Source organism: Tyto alba, unplaced genomic scaffold (assembly GCF_018691265.1).
Source record: "Tyto alba isolate M040663 unplaced genomic scaffold, T.alba_DEE_v4.0 Super-Scaffold_23, whole genome shotgun sequence".
In the NCBI taxonomy this organism is placed as follows: Eukaryota; Metazoa; Chordata; class Aves; order Strigiformes; family Tytonidae; genus Tyto; species Tyto alba.
In genome coordinates this window covers 28,119,953-28,140,047 of record NW_024881297.1, presented here as the reverse complement: position 1 = coordinate 28,140,047, position 20,095 = coordinate 28,119,953, and the positions used below count along the sequence as shown (strand labels likewise).

Genomic DNA, 20,095 nt, shown 5'->3' with positions numbered 1-20,095 from the left:
GGCAGCTTGGAGTGCTGCAGCCCCCCAGCAGGGATGGAGGTGGGGGGGGGGGAAGCTTTGGGGTGCTCAGTCCATGGTGGGGGTAGATGGGAACTGGGAGGGCTCCAGCCCCTGAGCAGGGAGGGACTGGGGGGATTTTGGGGTGCTCGGGGTACCCCCCGCCCCGCAGCCAACCCTGGGCCCCCCCACCCCCCCAGCTGCCCAAAGCTCGCTCTGGCTGCCCCCCAACCCATTCTGGGGCTCCCGGGGAGGGGGGGGGAAGCACAGGGGGAGCTCCCCACCACAGCTGCCCCCCACTGCCTCTTTGGGGGGGCCACAGTGGCCCCAGGGCGAAGCTGGAGCCCCCCCCCTGCCCCGGGATGTGCCCAACCTGGAGCTGGCACTGATGGGGGGCGGCCCAGGGCCCCCCCCCAGCCCCAAGAAGAGGGGATGGGGATGTAACAGCCCCTCCTTTCCCCACCTCTGCCTGCCCCACTCCCCCCCCCACAGGAAGGGGTGGAACCCCCTGTCCCCCTTTTTCAATAATCAAGTGATTTTAAGAACACGTTGCAGAACTGGGGGGTCCCGTGACCACCCCACCCCCCCCAGGGTGTCCCCAGCCCCCAGGGACCCCCACAGTGGGGCAGGGGAAACACTTTATTGGAAGGTGACAACCTCTGGGTGCGGGGCTGGGTGTCAGGGGTCCCCCCAGTGCCAAACTGGGAGCTGTGGGGACCCCTGCTCCCCCCTGCAGGGCCAGTGGGGGGGCACCCAGCAGAGCAGCCCCCCCCCCCCCCCGCCTTGTCACTGTTGCGCCAGCTTGGCCGCCTCTGCCTTAATGAGGGCGATGAGGTCTTGGTTGATGAGGAAGACGAAGCGAAGGCTGGCGATCTGGGAGGGAGGGGGGGTGGTGTCAGAAGGTGAAGTAGGGGGACCCCCCACCCCACCCGGGGCCCCCCCACCCGTGTCGGGGCTCACCTCCACCACCGAGTTGTTGCTCAGCTTCCACTTGTTGCCGCCGAGCACGGGGCGCCCGTCGATGTAGATGGGGCGCCGGCCCTCGTTAGCGATGAAGAAATCCCCGTTATTCTTCAGCTTGATGACACCTGGAAGGGGGGTACAGGCTCAGAGAGGGGTGGGGAGTGCAGCCCCCCCCCCCCCCCCCCATTCCATTGCCCCCCAAGACCTGCCCCATCCCTACCCTGCTTGCGGGAGATCTTCCAGGCCGGTCCCTCCAGCGCCAGGTCCACGTCGATCTGGTTGTCCTTGGTGGCTCTGCCCAGCGTGATCTGGGGGGGCCGGGGGGGGGATGGAAGCATCAGGGGGCTGGGGGCGGTGGGGGCTCCCCGAGAAGTAGGGGGGAGCTTTGCTGGGGGGGACACAACACTGCACCCACCTCCCGGGAGCGCATGAGGTACCGCACCATGCGGCCCCGCAGCACGGCCAGCGTCTGGCTGTCGAAGTCCGGGGAGCTCATACCTGGGGGAAGGAGGGGTGAGAGGATGGACAGACAAATGGGGCGGGGGGAGGGACAGGACACACAGACAGACAGGGCCCCCTCCCAGCTCCCAGCTCTCACCTGTGATGCTGTCAACCAGCACCTGCCATTTGTGCAGCTCCTGCTCCAGCTGTCGGATCTCCCGCTTCTGGCGCCGGTCGGCCACGGTCAGCTCTGGGGAGGGGGGGGGGAGAAGGGAGCTGGGGGGGGTCCGGGGGGCAACATGCCCATCCCCTAGCCTGGGGGGGTCCTTGGCCTCTTCCCCCCACCTCCTGCACCCCTCCCCAATTCGGGCTGCCCAGCTGGGAGCGGGTTGGACTCACCGTGCTCCAGCACCTCGTCCCGCACATCCCTGGGGGAAAGAGGCAGGATGAGATGGTGGCACCAGCCCGGTCCCTCTTCCTCCCTGCCAGCCCCCCCCCTTTAGCTTGGGGTCGACACGGTGCCACCCCGCACCCCCCCAGCCCCCCCCAAAAACCCTCACTTCAGCTTGCTGTCATCAAGCATGTCCTCTGCGTCCGAGAAATTCAACACTTGGTCCCCCTTGGGCAGCGGCTGCACTGGAAGGAGCAGGAAGGGAGGGAGTGAGAGGGCTGGGGGGTGCAGGGGAGGGGGACAGGGGGGACACAGGGGACACGGGGGACCCTCCCAGCTTCACCGGTCTGGTCCTCCAGCAGGTAGTACTGCTTCATGAGCTGCCAATGGAGCTGCAGGGCCTTGGCTGTGCGGGAGGGGTAGAAGACGTCAGGGTGCTTGTGGAGCAGCTCCTGGAAGGTGTCGAGCGTGGGCTGGCTGGTCTGCGGCGGGGAGAGGGGACACGTGGCACTGAGGACCACCCCCCAGAGAGCCTCCTGCCCCCCCCCTGGAGCCCCCGTCCCGCCGGCTCTTACCGATCCCACCTTGTTGAGCAGCTGCTCCTCGGCTTTGCTGAAGAGCACTTTGCTCTGGATGGCGGCAATGGCCTCGGGGTGCAGCTGCCGCATGGCCTGGCAGGCCAGCCTGGGAGAGGGGGCAGGGGACAGATGGGGTGTGAGACACCCCCCCGCCAGGGATGGCTCTGCCCCTCTGAGCCTGCCCCACACTCACTTGGAGATGATGGGGTCGTAGAGGAGCGCGTACCACCGCTCCTGGATCTCCCGCAGGTTGAAGCGGCAGCTGAACTTCACGCCCAAGTGCACCGAGGTCAAGTCGTTGGTCTGGGAAAAGCAAAGGAACAGCCCCAAAATACAGCGGTGGCAAAAACACCCCCCCCACCCCACCCCCCCGCCACTACAAGGGTCCCCGGAGGACAGGCAGCCCCCCTCCTGGGCTGGTACCTGCAGCACGGCATTAATCAGCAGAAGATCGTCAGCGGGTTTCCAGCGGCCCAGGTCCTTCGTCACCTGCAAGGGCTGTTTGCTCTTCTTCATCCGTTTGGCCAGGCCGGGGGTCGGCACCGGGCTGGGTGCGATGGGGGTGGACACAGATTTGGAGACCTGGGGTGGGCACAAATTGGGGGGGGGGTGGGTTTGGGGTCTCTCTGAGCTCCCCAGACCCCTGCCAGCCCCTGGGCATCCCCGCCGGCCCCTCACCTTCTTCTTCTCGCTGGAGGAAGGCTCGCTGCCCGAGCAGCGCCCGGGCTCGACCCCACCGGCGCCCTTGGCACGGCTGGAGGATTTGGCGAGGCTGCTCTCTACCAGCTCATCGTCGAACTTCTTCCTCTTGATGAACCTGCCACAAACCAAGACGGCTCCGAGTCCCGGTGGCGGCGGGCAGGCAGGGCTCTGGCAGCCCCCTCCCCCGGGGGTGTCCGTCCCGTCCCGTCCCGTTCCACCACCCCCCCCCGAGCCCCGGGGCGTACCGGGAGGAGCTGCGGCGCTTGGGGACGGCCCCCGAGGCCTGGGCCGAGCCCCGTTTCTGCCCCGCCAGCGGCTCCTCGTCCTCGGAGCGGCTCGTCGCGCCCGACGCCATCAGTCCGGGCAGCAGCGCGTCTGCGGGGGACAAGGGAGATTGGGGAGGGGGGGGGGGGTGTCCCCGGCTGCCACCCCCCCCCTCCTTCATCACAGCGTGGGGGTGCAGCTTTGCAAGGGGGGGGGGGAGGGGGGGGGGGCGCCGGGAACGCGGAGGCACGGGGGAAGTGAAAGGGGGAGTGAGAATTTGGGGGGGCGGGGGGGGGGGGGGGGCCACGGGGGAGTGTGGACGGCAGCGAGGGGTGTGGGAAAGAGAGGGGGAATGGGGGGGGGGGGGGGGACACAAGGGGGGATGGGGGGGGCATAGGGGGACACAGCGGGGGACGGGGGATACGTGAGGAGACCGGGCAGGGGATGGGGGGGGTCGCAGGCCCGTCCCCTGGGCGAACCCCGCCCGGCCGGGGGGACCCCCAGCCCCGTCTCCCCACCCGGGGGTCCTGGGGGCGGCCCCCCCGCAGCCGGTGTCGGTCTCACCATCCCCGGGAGCGGAGGCTCCGCGACACCCTCGGCCCGGGCGCCTCCATGGCCGGTGCCGCTTCCGGTAAACCCACCGGAAGGCCGTGGGACGTCACGCCCCACGCGCTGAAGCGGCGCCGGGAGCAGCCATTTTAAAAGTGCCGCCGCTGACTCTGCGGCGCGGCGCCATCTTGGCTCGGGGCGCCGCCATCTTGACGAAGGGCAGGGCCGCGCCTCCTCTTTTTCCGCACCGCCGTTGCCGGTGGGTCGGGGGACGGCTGGGCGGGGGTGACCCCCGTTATACGGGCAGAGAGGGCTCACCCCGACCCCGGCAGCGTAGGCACCCGCCGTCCGTTGAAACGGCCACTCCCATCATGGCGGCACCCCCGCCGCCGCACCCATCATGGCGGCACCCCCCCGCCGCCGCACCCATCATGGCGGCACGCCCCAGCCGCCACACCCATCATGGCGGCCCCCACGATGGCCGACAACCCCAGGCTGCGAGGAAGGCCCATGGTGTCAGTGTCGGGGCTGTTCCTTTTATTGGGCTGAGCTGCGGGGCCAAGGGGCCCCGTCCCGGTGCAAACAGTCCCGTGTGTGCCCGGTTAAGGCAGGCGTGTGCCGGCACACGTGTGTGCCTCCTTCCCCAGCGCTGGGACGGAGGGTCCCGCGTCCAGTGTCCCCGTCCCGGGGGGCCGGGCGCAGCTACGCCGAGCTGGGGGCGACGCGGCCGTCGCTGGGCTCCGTCACGTTGGCGGCCCACGCCTTCCTCTGGATGGTGCCCGTCTTCTCCTCACGGAACTGCTGCCGCTCCTCCCGTGGGATCTTCACCGCGTGGTACTGCGGCACGGCCGGCGGCGCGTAGCGAGCCCGGCGGAAGAAACCCAGCTGCGGGCGACCGGCGGATCAGGGAGGTGCCGGGGGGGGGACACACAGACACGACACCCCATCTTCGGGGGCACCCCATCTTTGTGAACCCGCGGCTCACCCCGAAGCTTCTTGCATGCCCACCGCAACCGCGCATCTACACGGCAAACCAACCCGGCAAACCCGCACGGCAAACCAACCCGGCAAACCCGCACGGCAAACCCACACGGCAAACCCGCATGGCAAACCCACACGGCAAACCAACCCAGCAAACCAACCCGGCAGACCAACATGGCAAACCAACATGGCAAAACAACATGGCAAACCCTCACGGCAAACCCACAGAGCCCCGTGTCACCGCTTGCCCTCCCGCGCCTGCTGCTCGGTCGCAGAGGGCTGCGGGCACAGGCGGGCCCGGTAATAGTTCGCGGCGTAGCGGGACTTTCGTCTGCTCCGCTGGAAGAAGCCGCACTGGGGAGGAAGCGGGAGGGTGAGGCCGGGCAGGGTGGTGGTGTGTGGCATGGCAGAGCCAAGGTGGCACGGCTGGCATGGCATGGATGGGGTGGCATGGCAGAACTACGGTGACATGGCATGGCACAGCACTGCTAGCATGGGATGGCATGGCACAGCCAGGGTGGCATGGCATGGCATATCTGGGATGGCATGGCATGGCATATCTGGGGTGGCATGGCAGAACCAGGGTGACATGGCATGGCACAGCACAGCTAGCATGGCATGGCATGGCAGAACTACGGTGACATGGCATGGCACGGCACTGCTAGCATGGGATGGCATGGCACAGCCAGGGTGACATGGCATGGCATGGCACAGCTAGCATGGCATGGCATGGCAGAGCCAGGGTGGCATGGCATGGTTTGGCACAGCGCAGTTGGCATGGCATGGGACAACTGGGGTGGCATGACAGAACCAGGGTGGCACGGCACGGCACAGCACGGCTGGGGTGGCACAGCACAGCATGCCCCGGGGACCCCGTGCCATGGGGACACCCCCCCACCCCCCCACACCCCTCCTTCACCTTCCAGAGGATGAAGATGAGGAGGGCCAGGACGAGGACACCAGCCAGCACAGCCAGCAGAATGACCCACCACGGCACGCCGCCGGCCACCGCCGCCCCGGGGTCCAGGTAGATGGAGATGGGGATCTGGGGAGGGGCAGAGGGCGGTCAGGGGGTGGGGGGGCTGGGGGGGGCCGGGGGGGCTTGGGGGAGGTCCCGGACCTGCGTGGAGGCATCTTTCAGCACCAGATTCTTGATGGAGGAGGTCACCGAGACGCTGGCGCGCACAATCAGCTCCACTGAGGTGACGGCCAGGTACTCCTGTGGCAACAGGGGGGGCATGGGATGGGCTGAGCCCCCCTGCCCAGCCTGGGGGGTGGTTTGGGGGGGGTCCCGTCCCCTCGTACCTCCAGGAAGGTGCTGTTCCAGAGGCGGCCGCGGGCCGTCAGCACAGCGGCGCGCTCGAAGCTGTGCAGCGGGCAGCGGAAGGCCAGGCAGCGCGCGGTGCCCTGGGCGCAGTCCTGGGGGAGCACGCGGGGTGGGGGATCAGCCCGGCCACGCAACCCCACAAGTGCGGGCATCCCTGGGGAGGGTGGGCTGGAATAGGGGCACCCCAGGAGAGGGGGCACCTCAGGAGTGGGTGCTCCCCAGGACTGGGTGTGCTGGAATAGGGGCACCCCAAGAGCAGGCGCACCCCAGGTACGGGGGCACCCCAGGAGTGGGTGCACCACAGGAGAGGGGGCACCCCAGCAGCAGGGGCACCCTAGCAGTGGGTGCTTCCCAGGAGTGTGAGCTCCCCAGAAGCAGGGGTACCCCAGGCGTGGGTGCACTTTAGGAATGGGTGCTCTTCTGGAGAGGGGGCACCCCAGAAACAGAGGCACCCCAGGAGCGGGTGCTCCCCAGCAGCATGAGCTCCCCAGAAGCAGGGGTACCCCAGGAGTGGGTGCACCCCAGGAGTGTGACCTCCCCAGAAGCAGAGGCACCCCAGGAGTGTGTTCACCCCAGGAGTGGGCGTTCCTCAGAAGCAGAGGCACCCCAGGAGTGGGTGCTCCCCAGGAGTGTGACCTCCCCAGCAGCAGAGGCACCCCAGGAGTGGGTGCACCCCAACCCCTCTCACCAGTGTGACGTTCCTCCTCCTCTCCGCAGGGGCTGGCACCCACCAGGACCCCGGGGTGGGCACCTCGGCGGGGTCAACCTCCCCGGGTGGCTCCTGGAGAGGGAGGGCGGGGGGGGAAGGATGGGCATGGAGCTGGGGTGCAGCTCAGCCCCCCCACCCCGGTGACCGGTGCAGCCCCGCTGCCCCCCATCCCGCGGTCATACCAGGGCGAGGCGGAGGGGGTTGGCGGGGGGGCTGCAGGCTGCCCGGTGCCCGGGGGGGGCCACCAGCTCCATGTGCAGGGGGTAGAGCAGCCATTTCCCGTTGCTCAGCTCGTGGGGCCAGAGGAGGGTGAGGAAGGCCGAGCCCAGAGTCTTCAGCGACTGGCCCCTGTTGGAAACCTGCCCGGGGGGCGGGGGGGGCACAGCGGCATGAGTAGGGGGCCACGGACCCCCCCACCCCACAGCCACCGCTCACTCCGTGCAGGAGCGCTGGGTGGGAAGGGGAGCAACAAGAGGGGTTGGTGGGTTGAGACACTCCCCCCCCCCCTCCGTGTGTATGGGTGCCCCCCCCCGCCCCGTGTCACCCCACCCCACCGTGGGGTGCCTCACCGTGACCTCGAAGCGCACGGCGCTGCCCACGTGGGTCTCCCGCCGCACGGCGCTCTCCCCCCGCACCACCCCACCGAAGAAGAGCCGGGGGGGCACAGCCACGCTGCAGGGACAGCGGGGGGTCAGGGGTGGGGTGTGTGTCGAGGGGGGGGCTGTCCTGCACCCCCCACCCCCCCCTTCTCTCACCCTCACTCACCCCGTCACGGAGAGCGGCAGCTCGATGACCACACGGGCGCGAGCCACCACCGGCTCCAGCCCCGGCTGCTCACTGATCCTGGGGACAGGTGGGGGGGGAATTGGGGGAGGGTCATCACACCCCCCCCCCCCAAATCCCCCCGTAAACAGCGCAGAGCCGAGCGGGGGGGCCCTGCTGCACAGGCCCCCCCCCCCGACCCCCCCTGAGCTCACGTGGACAGGGCCAGCTCCACCGCCAGGTCCGTGGTCTGGATGGTGATGCCCAAAGTGCTGAGGATGAGGAAGAACCGCACCTGGGGGGCAGAGGGGTGAAGGCCGGAGTGGGGGGGGTCTGGGGGAGGGGTGCCGGGGTTGGGGGGAGCGGGGAGCTGCACCCACCTGGGCTCCGCGTTTCATGGGGTTCCCCAGCTCGCACTCCACCTGCGAGCCGTTCTGGTTGGCGAGGCACACCACCTTGGGGTGGGGGGGGGTGTGTTGGAGAGCTGAGCCCCCCCGCTCTGGGGGTGTCCCCCCAACCCGCTCCACCCCAGCACTGACCCCCCCACACTCCCTCCTGCACCCTCATCCCTCTGCATCCCCCCCCCAGAACCACACACACGCAACCCCCCCAGCACCCCCAGGCTCATCCCCACCCTGAGCATCACCGCATCCCTCTGCGCCCCCGCAGCACCCCAAACCCTGCACACATACACCCCCTCCCGCCCCGCACCGGGGGTCCCCGGCTGTCGTGGGGGCGCAGGGCAGAGTAGGGCAGCTCGGGGGGGAAGGTGGCGGTGAGCAGGGCCTCGTGGGCATCGTCCCCATCCCGCTGCGGCTCCGCCGGCTCCGAGGGCGAGTTGGTGACGTGGATCTCCAAGGCCACGTCCTTCTGGTCGCTGATGGCGAAGACGGCGGTGCCATCCGCGCCCCTGGGGACACCCCCGCGATGAGACCCCCCCTCCCACGCACTCCCTGGGGGTGTCCCCCCCCAACACCCCGCGGGGTGGGGATGTGCCCCCTCCCGGCTTCTGTCCCCGTCCCCACACCTGGGCAGGGGCAGGAACTCGGCGTCCCCAAGGCGGGCGCAGAACTGGAAGCGGAGCTGGAGGTTGCTCTGGCAGATCTTGTCGTCGCCGCAGCCCTGCTTCAGGAAATGCACCTGGGGGGCGGGGGGGACACGGAGGGGGGACACACATATGCATGGGGACACTCCAGGAAGCGCCCCCCCCCTCCCAACATGGGACGATGCACCCCAGACCCCTGGAGATGGGGGAACGTGGCCGGGTCCCCACCTCGGTGCGGTGGCTGCTGGGCTGCTGGGGGCTGAGCACGGGTGAGAGGGGTGGCAGGGCGGCCCCCCGGCTCTGCCGCGTGGCCCCCCGGCTCTGCTGCGTGGCCCCCTGGTTCTGCCGCTCTGCCCCGGCTCCCTGGATGCCGTAGGCGAGGGTGATGGCGATGGGGCGCAGCTTGTCACGGATGTTGTCCTGTGGGCAGGGAGGGTGAGGGTGAGCGGGGACACAGGGGGGACAGGGATGGGGAGAAAATGGGGATGGGGATGGGATGGGGTTGGGGACAGGTAGGAGGATGAGGATGAAGATGAGGATGGGAATGGGGAGAGGGAGGAGGATGATGATGGGGATGAGTATGAGGATGGGGATGAGGGTGGGATGGGATGGGCAGAAAATGAGGATGGGGATGGGATGGGGTTGGGGACAGGTAGGAGGATGAGGATGGGGATGAGGATGGGGACAGGGATGGGGATGAAGATGAGGATGAGGACAGGGATGCGGATGGGGACGCATATGAGAATGGGGATGAGGATGGGGATGGGGATGAAGATGAGGATGAGGACGGGGATGAGGATGGGGATGAAGATGAGGATGAGGCTGGGGACCCACGTGGAGCTGGAAGGTGGCTCTGGCGCAGGCGCGGGCGTGCTGCCGCGGCAGCTCCAGCGTGTTGGAGAACTGGTGCTCGGGGTCCGAGGGCCGGCGGGCGAGGAAGGAGCCGCGGGGGGCCTGGCCCAGCCGCCGGCGGTCCGTGTCGGCATCGAACACGTACTCCAGCACTGGGGGGGGGGGGGGAAAGCAGGATGGGCACGATGCCGGGGGGTCCCTCCCCCCCACCCCGGGGGGGCTCTGGGGCCCCCCCCGGCACCCCTCCCCACTGCACTCACCGAGGGGGGGGCTGTAGCTGGTGGGACTGGCCGTGTAGCTGAAGCAGGCTTGGACGTCCACGCTGCGGGGGCACAGAGTGAGATGGGCCCCCCCCCCCCCCCAAATGTGCCCTGACTGCGTTTCCCAGGGAGGGGAGGTGGGGGAGGGAAGGGGGGGGGGGCACCCACCAGACCCCCTCCTGGTGCTGGCAGTTGCTCTGCTCCAGGTCGATGTTAGGGGGGAGCAGGGAGACGTTCCTGGAGACGTGAACCACTGGCCGGGCCCTGCCAGGGGAGAAATGGGGGGTGTCAGGCTGGGCCCCCACCCGGGAACCCCCTCAGGCCAAGCCCAGGGACCCTCTGGGTCAGGGGATGCCCTGGGAGGGTTTGAGGATGTGATGGGGGGATGCTCAGGGGGAGGATGCTCAGGGTGGGGGGGATGTGCTGAGCTGGGGGATGTTTGGGGGGGGGGGGGGGGGATACTCGGGGAGGGGTGGGGAATGCTCGGGGTGGGGGGGCTCACCTGTACAGCACGACGGTGTCAGAGAGGGAACCGACGAGCAGGTCGGGGTACAGGTTCCCGTCCACGTCCAGCCCCCCCGACAGCGAGTACCCAAAGGCAGTCACTCCCACGCCCTCCCCATCCAAGACCTGGGGACAGGGCGTCCGTGACACTGGGAACTGGAGGGGGGGGGGGGGGGGGCAGAGGGGGGCACGATGGGTGATTCACCCCCCCCCGGGCCTCGCACCCCCTCACCTGCGCCGGCTTGGCCACGATGCCCAGGTTGCTGCCATGGTAGATGTAGACTTTGCCAGCGCCGTCGAAGGGGGCCCCCACGGCCAGGTCTGGGGAGGGGGGGGGGCCAAGGGCAGGCTGCAGCCCCCCACCTCCCCCCGGCCCCAGCAGGACGCAGGCTGTGTCCCGTGGGGACCCCAGAGCCACCACCACCACCCCCCCACCCCCCCCAAAATACCCCTCACCCTCGAAGCCGTCGTGGTTGAGGTCGCCGGCGGCGCAGAGGGCGATGCCGAACATGGAGCCGCGGGTGCCGTTGAGGCGGAGGGGGGTGGCGGCGTCCCAGCGCCCCGCCGGGTTGATGTAAACGTAGGCGGCCCCCCCGATCTCCTCTTTGCGCTCGAAAAAATGGGGGGCCCCCACCACCAGGTCCATCCAGCTGCGGGAACAACGGCTTCACCCTCACCCCCTCCCCAGCTCCCGTGCCGCGGCACCGAGACGGCGGGGTGGGCTGAAGGGGTGGGTGAGTGTGTGTGGGGGGGTGTTCCCCCCAAATTCACCCGTCGCTGTTGAGGTCGAGCACGGCGACGGCGTAGCCGAAGGCGGAGGTGAGCTGGTGGCCGGGCAGCACGGCCTCGGGGACGAGGCGGCTGGCGCTGTCGCGGCGCAGGATGACGACGGCGCCGGTGTGGTTGGCGCGGGGGGCTCCGGTGACGAAGCTCAGCTCCCGCCGCCGCGTCAGCCCCGCGCCCGAGTCCACCGAGAAACCTTGGGGGGGGGGGGGGGCAGGGTTGGTGCGCACCCAAACCCCACCCTGGGCCCCCCCCCCCACCCCACCCTCCGTTTCTCTCCCTTCGTGGCCTGTCGTGGTTTGGTGTGGGAATTGGGAGGAAGGGGGGGGGGGCTGCTGCTGCTGCTTGTGCCTCAGTTTCCCTGCTCTGTGCTCCTGAGGGCACAGGGTGGCTGCTGTGGCTGGGGGGGGGGAATAAGATTGCGAGGGAGGGGGGGGTGTCCCCAGCTCTGGGCCAGTGGGAGCCAAGGGGGAGCAGAGGCTGACGGGGTGAGCGAGGACCAGCCCTCCCCCCCCCCCCGCATTGCCAGCAAGACCTGGAGCAGAAGTGGCCCCCTCCCCCAGATGGGGGGAGCAGCAAAGCCCCCCTCACCCCGGGGGGGCCACAAGCCACTTCCACACATGCAGCGGTTGCTGTGCGTGCCCCACCCCCCGCAGCCCCCCAAGCCCCCCCAGCCGGCTGCAGCCACTGCCTGCCCCACCCCCCAGGAACCAGGCACCCCCCCCATGCAGAAACAGCTCCCGATAGAAGGGAGGGTGCTGGGGGGGCCACGCCAGGCTCTGCGCCCCCCCTCGTAGTGCTCTGCCCCCCCCCCTCCCCCCAAGCCTGGCGGTGCCCCCGCTGCAGTGAGGGGACACAGGGGGGCGGGGGGGGGACAAGGCAGGGAGCTCTGGCTGGGGGGGGGAGGGTTGGGACCCCCACCCGGGGGGGGTGACAGCCACAGGTGTGGGTCTGCCTGGGATGGACCCGGGGGGGAGCGTGTGGCGGGGGGGAGGGCATGCAGCCACACGTGTGTCCAGCTGAGTGTGTAAGGGGGTGTGCACGGGGGGGGGGGGGCATGCGGGGGGGGATGCAAGGGAAGGTGGGGTGTATGGGGGGGTGCAGAGGGCGGTGTGCTCACTGCAGGAACGTGCGTGTGGGCAGGGACACGTGTGTGCACAGGGCCATGTGTGTGCCCGTAATTGTGCACCGGGGCACACATGTTCACAGGCACATGTGTGTGCCCATATTTGCACCCAAGGACACACATATGCACAGGGATGTGTGTGTGCCCCTAATTGTGCACCGGTAAACATGTGTGCCCAGGGACACACATGTTCCCAGGCACACGTATGTGCCCATATTTGTGCCCAGGGACACACGTGCACAGGGCCACATGTGTGCCCGTATTTATGCACAGCGTTTGCACAGCGACACGTGTATGCCCAGGGACACCCATGCTCACAGTCACATACGTGTGCGCGCACAAGCGTGTGCGCTCACAGGGCCTGGCTGAGCCTGCGGGCGCTTCTCCTTCCCCCCCGCCCCCGGCACCCCCAGAACACAGAGCAGGGACACACACACACACGGCACAGCACACGGCTCGGGGGGGGACGGTGACACATGGACGGGGGGGGCCACACGCCGGCACACGCCGACACACGCCGACACACGCCGGCGCTTACGAACCCAGGTAGCTATTGGGGGCCACGTCGCCGGCCGCGCCGGGCACCTTCTCGCCGGGCCGGGGGCTTTTGTAGAGCCGCAGGTCGGGGGCTGAACTATCAACGTGTGTCACAAAGAGCAGCCCTGCGCCGCGGCCGGGCAGGAGAGAACGGGGGGGCGTCAGGGTGGGCACCCCGGCAGGATGGAGTTGGGGGGGGGGGGGGCGGCGGAGGGGGGGGCCCACGTTTTTTTTTTTTGGGGGGGGGGGAAGGGGGTGAAGTTCCCTGCCCGTACCCAGGTAGCTGTTGGCGGGCACGGGGATGAGCGAGGGGTCCTGGTCCTTCTCGCCCCCCGCCTCGAAGGGCCCGGCGTCGGGGCGCAGCAGGCCCAGGGAGCTCTGGTTGAGCAGCTCCACGCGCAGGGTCCCTGCCGGAGCGAGGAGGGGTGAGGGGGCCCCCCCCCGGGAACCCCCCCCCGGGAATCCCACCCCCCCCCGGGATCCCCCCCCCTTCCAGGAACCAGCCCCCAGGACACCCCCTGGGATAAACCCCTGGGCATCCCCCCACTACACCCTCCTGGGACACCCCCACCCTGGGGATAACCCCCCCCCAGGGACACCCCCGCAGCATGACTGTACACGTGTGCTCTCCCCCACAGCACGACCTCACCCATGTGCTCACACATGTACGCGCACGTGCCTGCAGGCACGCGCACGCGCTTGCGTACGCACATGCCCACTCGTCCAGAGTGCGCACACCCGTGTGCAGCACGCCTTTAGCACGCTCTCACGTGTGCTCATGGTCACACACACGCGTGCTCACCCACGTGCTCACGCTCACACACACGTGCTCACACACACAGCACACGTGCAGCAATACGCTCACACCTAGAGCACGCTCAGCCATGTGCTCACACACGTGCTCACCCACGTGCTCACACACATGCTCACGCTCACACGTGCTCATCCACGTGCTCACACTCACCCACATGCTCGCACACATGTTCACAGACGTGCTCATACGCTCACACTCACCTGTGCTCACCCACGTGCTCACACACATGCTCACACTCACACGTGCTCATCCACATGCTCACACTGACCCACATGCTCGCACACACGTTCACAGACGTGCTCATATGCTCACACTCACCTGTGCTCACCCACGTGCTCACACACATGCTCACGCTCACACGTGCTCATCCACATGCTCACACTCACCCACATGCTCGCACACGTTCACAGACGTTCTCATATGCTCACACTCACCTGTGCTCACCCACGTGCTCACACACATGCTCACGCTCACACGTGCTCATCCACATGCTCACACTCACCCACATGCTCGCACACATGTTCACAGACGTGCTCATATGCTCACACTCACCTGTGCTCACCCACGTGCTCACACGCATGCTCACACTCACCCACGTGCTCACCCACACGCCCCCACGCGCTCCCAGCCCCGGCGCACCACGCGTTCACCCCCCAAAGCGTGCCCACACACCCTCTCCCCGCCGGGACGGGGGATCCCGGAGAAAGGGGAGTGGGGGGACGACGACGACACACGACACCCCGTCCGCCCTCACCCTTCCAGTTGTAGGTGCCGGGCGCCCCAAAGAGCAGAAAGTGCCGGTCGGGGGTGAAGGCGGCGGCCAGGCCCTGCTGACAGGCCCCGAAGCGGTCGTGGCCCTGCGGCCGCCCCTCGCAAAATTTCCACTCGCCGCCGTCCAGCTCGTCCCGCGCCCGCAGGTCCTGGCTCAGCACGAAGCAGCGGCCGATGGCCGCCCGCGTCTCCAGGGGCTGCCGCACGCGGTGCCGCGCCTCGTACAGGTGGGCGCAGGTCTGGGGGGGGACGGGGAGGGGGTGCAGGGGAGGGTGTGTCAGGTAATTCGGGGGGGATGCCCCCCAAACACACACACACCCCCCCGCCGGTGCTCACCACGATCTTGCCGCCGGCGCCTTGGCTCTTGACGCTCACCCCCAGCCACTGGTTCTCTTTGCTCTCCCGCTGTGGGTCCACTGGTGTGGATGGGGCGGGGGGGGGGGGGGCATCAGCTCTGCTGGGACCCCCGGGGTGGGGAGCTGGGGGCCCCCCCCAACCCCCCACGCACTGAGCATGCCCACCCCACCCACCCCCCCAGACCAAGCACCCCCCAAAAGACCGAGTACCCCCACCACAGACTGAGCAACCCCCCCTGCAGATGGAGCACCCCCTCCGCACAAAGCAAGCACCCCCTGCACACTGAACACCCCCCCCTTGCAGACCGAGCACCCCCCCAAAAGACAGAGCAACCCCCCTGAAGATGGAGCACCCCCCACAAACCAAGCACCCCCACACACAGACTGAGCACCCCCTGAAAGACCGAGCAACACCCCGCAGACAGAGCACCTCCCAAAAGATCAAGCACCCCCCAACACAGACCCCGAGCCCCCCCCCCCCGAAAGACCGAGCCCAACCCCAGTGCGCAGCTCACCCCCCTCATCGATGGGCACCCGCCAGCAGTCGGAGGTTTCGGGGGTCAGGGGGCAGGCGAAGAGCCCCCCAGTCCGGTTGGCACCTTGGCTGGGCAGCGCCGGCGCTTGGGGGGCCCCCACCAGCAGCCTGCCACAGCAGGGACCCCCCCATCAGGGCACGAGGATGGGGGGCCAGCACCCCCCAACACCCCCCCCTCCGCGAGTCAGGATGTGCGCGAGCGAGCACGCGTGACGCTGGGTTTGCACACGCGTGTTGCACACCCATGGGGGAGCATGTCCCCCCCCCCCCCAGCATCCCGGTCCCCACCGCCCCCACGCAGCTGTCCCCACGCCCCCGCAACGATTTCATGCTGCTGACTGTGCCGGCGCAGCGCATGCCTGGCGCGGTGCGTGTCCGGTGTGGTGTGTGCTTAGCATGGTGCGTGTCCTGTGTGGTGTGTGCTTAGCATGGTGCGTGTCCGGTGCAGTGCGTGTCCAGCACAGTGTGTGACTGGTGTGGTGCATGTACAGTGTGACGTGTGCCCAGTGCGGTGTGTGTCCGGTGTGGTGCACAGCCAGCATGTTGCGTGTCTGGCAGGCACAGTGCATGCCCAGTGCTGTGTGCGTGTCCGGTGCGGTGTGTGCCCAGCACGGTGCGTGTCCTGTGTGAAGCGTGTCCAGTGCAGTGCATGCCTGGCGCGGTGCGTGACCAGTGTGGTGTGTGCTCAGCATGGTGTGTGCCCAGTGTGGTGCATGCCCGGTGTGATGCGTGTCCGGTGCGGTGCATGCCCGGTGCGGTGCATGCCCGGTGCGGTGCATGTCTGGTGTGTGTCTGGTGTGTTCTGTGCCCGGTGTGGTGCGTGTCTGGTGTGTGTCTGGTGTGTTCTGTGCCCGGTGTGGTGCGTGTCTGGTGTGTGTCTGGTGTGTTCTGTGCCCGGTGTGGTGCGTGTCTGGTGTGTGTCTGGTGTGTTCTGTGCCCGGTGTGGTGCGTGTCTGGTGTGTGTCTGGTGTGTTCTGTGCCCGGTGTGGTGCGTGTCTGGTGTGTGTCTGGTGTGTTCTGTGCCCGGTGTGGTGCGTGTCTGGTGTGTGTCTGGTGTGTTCTGTGCCCGGTGTGGTGCGTGTCTGGTGTGTGTCTGGTGTGTTCTGTGCCCGGTGTGGTGCGTGTCTGGTGTGTGTCTGGTGTGTTCTGTGCCCGGTGTGGTGCGTGTCTGGTGTGTGTCTGGTGTGTTCTGTGCCCGGTGTGGTGCATGTCTGGTGTGTGTCTGGTGTGTTCTGTGCCCGGTGTGGTGTGTGTCTGGTGTGTGTCTGGTGTGTTCTGTGCCCGGTGTGGTGCATGTCTGGTGTGTGTCTGGTGTGTTCTGTGCCTGGTGTGGTGCGTGTCTGGTGTGTGTCTGGTGTGTTCTGTGCCCGGCGCGGTGCCCAGGGTGGTTCCAGCCCTGTCCCAGCCCGGCACCTGCAGCCCCAGCGCAGCCATTTCCAGGCCTCAGCCGCAGCTCGGTGCACGTGTGGGCAGGGCAGGGGGTGCAGGAGGTGACCCAGACATCCCCCCCCACCCCCACCCCCTCCCCGTGGTGCGGCAGGGCTGGGGGCACCCTGACCCCCACCCAGACCCCCACCCTGCGCAGACAGGGTCCCCGAGGGGTCGGTGCTCGCTCCTCTGCCAGACGAGCTCCGTGGAGCTGGTGGCTCCTCGGAGGCCCCCGGGGCCACCCCCAGCCCCTCTTGGGGGGGGACGACGGTGGCCTCAGGCCACGATGGAGCCCCGGGGGGTGGCCGAGAGGCAGAGCCGGTAAAAATAAACTGGAATTCACTCAAAATAACCCGGCAGCAACATGTCCAAAAAAGGAGGGAGGCAGCCAGGGAGGCACCAGAGTGAACCCCGCGCCAGGGCACCGGGGTGCCAGGGCCAGGGGACCCAGAGGGGACCGGGGGGACAATCCTGTCCCCAAAGCCTGGCGGGGAGCGGAGGGGACGGGACAGCGATGTGGGGACAGCAGCTCCACAAACACCTGCCCGGGGTGTGGGGGGCACCGGGGGGGGGTGGGGGAGCAAAAACAACCCCCCGAGGCTGAGAATGTGGAGGGGGCGGCTTCGAGCGGTGGCACCAGCTGGGGACGCGAACGGCGAAGCGGATCCTCGGGGCCTGGTGAGAGGGTGGGGAGGCGAAAGCGACGGCACCCGGAGACCCAGGGGTCCCGGCCACCGAGCCCCCCGCCAGCCGTGCGAGCCCCCCCCCCCGAGTCCGCAGGGGCTGGGGTCCGTGGGGGACACGGGGGACGCGGGCTGGGGACCGTGGCCGTGGCCGCCCTGGCATGCGGCGGGTGGGCGTTTGCCAGCTCAGCGGCCAGCGGGCGCGGGGGAGGCGGCGGGCACGGCCCGGGGGGGGCCCGGCCGGGGAGGGGGGGGGGGGTTTCCATCCTCCCGAGCACCCCGAAAGCTGTGCTCGGGGCATCGGTCGTCCCCCCAATCCCCCCGCCCCGATCCCCCTCGCTCCTCGCCACCGGCTCCTGTTGAATAATTGCAGGGCGGCAGCGCGTCCCCGCGCCCATCCCCGTCCCCTCGGGTCTCCAGCCCGGTTAGAGTCCCGGCACCCCAAAACCGCGACGGGCAGGATCCGGCCCCTCCAGCACCCCCCTTGAGAGGTGGGGGGGGGGGGGGGGCACACACACGGCACACCCCGGGCTGCCAGCCCCCACACTGCGCCGGGGGTGACCGGGAGGGACCCAAAACCGAGGAGGGGGCGCAGATCCCGGGGGGAAGTTGGGGGTACACCCGGATCCGCGGGGTCAGCCCGGTTGTCCGGAGGAAGGAGGGGGGTCCGGCTCCCCCCCCACCTCGCGCCCCTGCACTCACCAGCCGGCCGGCTCGGGGCTGAGCTGCCGGTGCAGAGCCACGGCCACCCCGAAGAGGCTGCCCTTGTCGCCGTCCTTCAGCAGGGTGCTGGTGGCATCCAGGTTGAAGGCTGCGGTCGCCAGTAGCCGCAGGCTGAGCAAGGGTAGCCACAGCCCCCGGGGCCCCGCCATGCTCGGCTCCCGCTGCTCCCGCCGCTCCCGCCGCCCGGGAGGACCGGGGGGGGGGGGGGGGGGACGGGGAAGCACGGTCCCCGCCCCGCCTGCCGCGGGCTGGGTCATCCCCGGGTGTCACCCCCCAACGCCCGCCCCCGGGGCAGGGCACGGCGGCACCCCCCACCGCGCTGGGCACCCCCCAAAGCACCCCATAACGCACCCCACACGGGGCATTGCAGCCCACATTGCTGGGCATCACGCCCGTCGCCCCATAGCGCACCCCACATGGGGCATCACACCCTACAGCACACCCCCCCATCACCCCAAAGCGCACCCCACATGGGGCATCGCACCCTACAGCACACCCCCCCATCACCCCAAAGCGCACCTCGCATGGGGCATTGCACCCCAGAGCACTGGGCATCGTGCCCATCGCCCCATAGCGCACCCCCCATGGGGCAGCACACCCCACGGCACTGCACCCATCACCCCATTCGGCACCCCACAATGCTGGGCATTGCGTTCAGCACCCCTTAGTGCACCCCACATCACAGGGCATCGTGCCCATCACCCCACGGTGCACCCCACGGTGCTGTTCAGTGCGCTTCACCCCACACAGTGCCGCACAGAGCATCACCCCCATAGCGCAGTGCATGGCACCCCAACACCCCCATAGCCCCAAACCCCGTCCCCTGCAGTGACACCCCAATACCCTGACACCCCAAACCCCTAACATCCACAGTGACACCCCAATACCCTGATACCCCAAAACCCCATCACACACAGTGACACTCTGATACCCAAATTCCCCATCACCTGCAACGACACCCCAATACCTTGATAGCCCAAAACCTTATCACCCACAGTAACACCCCAATACCCTGGTTTGCCATCACCCACAGCGACACCCCAACACCAGCACTACTGGGGGGGGGGGGGGGGGAACAGGACACTTTGCCCTCCCCACAGCTCCCCAACGCCAAGCCCGTGCTCACAGGGACCCCGACAGCCCCTCTGTCCCCCACGGGGACAGACGAGCCCTGTCCCCAGATGCCCACCAGGCCTACCCCGCTTTGGGCTGGGACAGGAGTAACCCCCCAAATCCGCGCACCCCCTGCACCCCAAACCCTTGCACCCCTGCCAAAAGAGCCAGGAAGAGCGGGACAGCGGTGCCGGCACTGGGGGACCCCATGAGTAGCAGGACCGGGTCCCCCAGGGGTGGTTTGGTCTCGAGTACATCCCCATGCCCCAAACGGCAGGTTTTTGGGGGGGGGACGAGGGGGGGCTGTCATATTTTCCAGCGCACCGGCTATTTTTAACCGCTCTCCAAAGGCCTGCAAAGATCTTCGGGAGCTGCCAGGGCCGTGTGAATGAGCTCCAGCGCTACGTCCTTCACCCCGAGCTCCTCCTCCTCACTGCATTTGGGGGGGACGAGGGCAGGGCCAAAAGGGTCCGTGCCCCCCGCATCTCCTCCCCCTTCCCCGGCCCCCCCCAGCCTGGCCGCCGTCCAGCCCTCCCCACGCTCACCCGCTCTTTCCTCTCTTCGCAGCCCAAATCCCAAATCCCAAATCCCTTCCCAACGTGCTCCCGACGTGGGAAAGGGCCGATCCTTTCCCTGGGAGCGGAGGATGGGGACAGAGCCAGTCCCGGGAGGGGTGTGTGTGTGCTGAGCCCCCCCCACGCCCCATCCCCACCCGGACAGAAGAAGACGGCACACGAGCATCGGGCCAAGTATAAATGCGAAGGAAGGTGGATGAGCAGCCCCATCCCGGTAAAAACACAATTTGGGTGGCGGGGGCCCGCTGCGAGTTCACCCCGTGCCCGGTAACATCCCGGAGAAACCAGCAGCAACGACTCCGCGACACCTGCACCCCGGGAGGCCT

General features: G+C 68.7%; 2 protein-coding genes across 6 annotated transcripts; both read right to left on the bottom strand.

Annotated features, from left to right (window-relative positions):
* Positions 1-533: 533 nt before the first annotated feature.
* On the bottom strand, positions 534-4,001 carry MCRS1 (microspherule protein 1). Of its 2 annotated transcripts, none has more exons than XM_042796454.1 (14): positions 3,901-4,001; positions 3,318-3,447; positions 3,049-3,187; positions 2,794-2,952; positions 2,564-2,673; positions 2,368-2,476; positions 2,136-2,274; positions 1,962-2,037; positions 1,801-1,829; positions 1,559-1,651; positions 1,376-1,458; positions 1,181-1,268; positions 958-1,085; positions 534-870 (listed from the first exon to the last, which is right to left on the bottom strand). In XM_042796454.1, exons 2-14 carry the CDS (start codon positions 3,425-3,427, stop codon positions 784-786), a joined length of 1,350 nt encoding a protein of 449 aa, XP_042652388.1. In that variant the 5' UTR covers positions 3,428-3,447; positions 3,901-4,001; the 3' UTR covers positions 534-783. The 2 variants fall into 2 exon arrangements, with proteins under 2 accessions (XP_042652388.1, XP_042652387.1); XM_042796453.1 differs by having other exon boundaries at positions 3,855-3,968.
* A 406-nt stretch (positions 4,002-4,407) lies between these two features.
* Positions 4,408-18,281, bottom strand: ITGA7 (integrin subunit alpha 7). 4 transcript variants are annotated; one of them, XM_042796444.1, is made up of 26 exons: positions 18,061-18,281; positions 15,228-15,355; positions 14,693-14,772; positions 14,340-14,595; positions 13,047-13,178; positions 12,777-12,896; positions 11,097-11,304; positions 10,782-10,975; positions 10,558-10,646; positions 10,324-10,451; positions 9,990-10,085; positions 9,822-9,883; positions 9,544-9,713; positions 8,938-9,129; positions 8,692-8,804; positions 8,376-8,574; positions 8,045-8,119; positions 7,880-7,959; positions 7,668-7,745; positions 7,472-7,574; positions 7,085-7,261; positions 6,882-6,974; positions 6,172-6,285; positions 5,987-6,085; positions 5,786-5,911; positions 4,408-4,770 (listed from the first exon to the last, which is right to left on the bottom strand). In XM_042796444.1, the coding sequence occupies exons 1-26, from the start codon at positions 18,228-18,230 to the stop codon at positions 4,588-4,590; spliced, it is 3,465 nt and encodes a 1,154-aa protein (XP_042652378.1). In that variant the 5' UTR covers positions 18,231-18,281; the 3' UTR covers positions 4,408-4,587. The 4 variants fall into 4 exon arrangements, with proteins under 4 accessions (XP_042652378.1, XP_042652380.1, XP_042652379.1 ...); XM_042796446.1 differs by lacking the exon at positions 13,047-13,178; XM_042796445.1 differs by lacking the exon at positions 12,777-12,896 and having other exon boundaries at positions 18,061-18,280.
* Positions 18,282-20,095: the final 1,814 nt, after the last annotated feature.

Excerpts from the sequence above, each read along its gene's own strand:
- MCRS1 (XM_042796453.1), bottom strand. The coding sequence starts at position 3,903 with ATGGTGAGACCGACACCGGCTGCGGGGGGGCCGCCCCCAGGACCCCCG. Across the intron at positions 2,275-2,367 it reads TGCTCAACAAGGTGGGATCG|ACCAGCCAGCCCACGCTCGA; the intron begins GTAAGAGCCGGC and ends TCCCCGCCGCAG. Across the intron at positions 1,269-1,375 it reads ACCTCATGCGCTCCCGGGAG|ATCACGCTGGGCAGAGCCAC; the intron begins GTGGGTGCAGTG and ends CGGCCCCCCCAG.
- ITGA7 (XM_042796444.1), bottom strand. The coding sequence starts at position 18,230 with ATGGCGGGGCCCCGGGGGCTGTGGCTACCCTTGCTCAGCCTGCGGCTA. Across the intron at positions 9,714-9,821 it reads CAGCTACAGCCCCCCCCTCG|TGCTGGAGTACGTGTTCGAT; the intron begins GTGAGTGCAGTG and ends CCCCCCCCCCAG. Across the intron at positions 7,262-7,471 it reads CCGTGCGCTTCGAGGTCACG|GTTTCCAACAGGGGCCAGTC; the intron begins GTGAGGCACCCC and ends CCCCCCGGGCAG.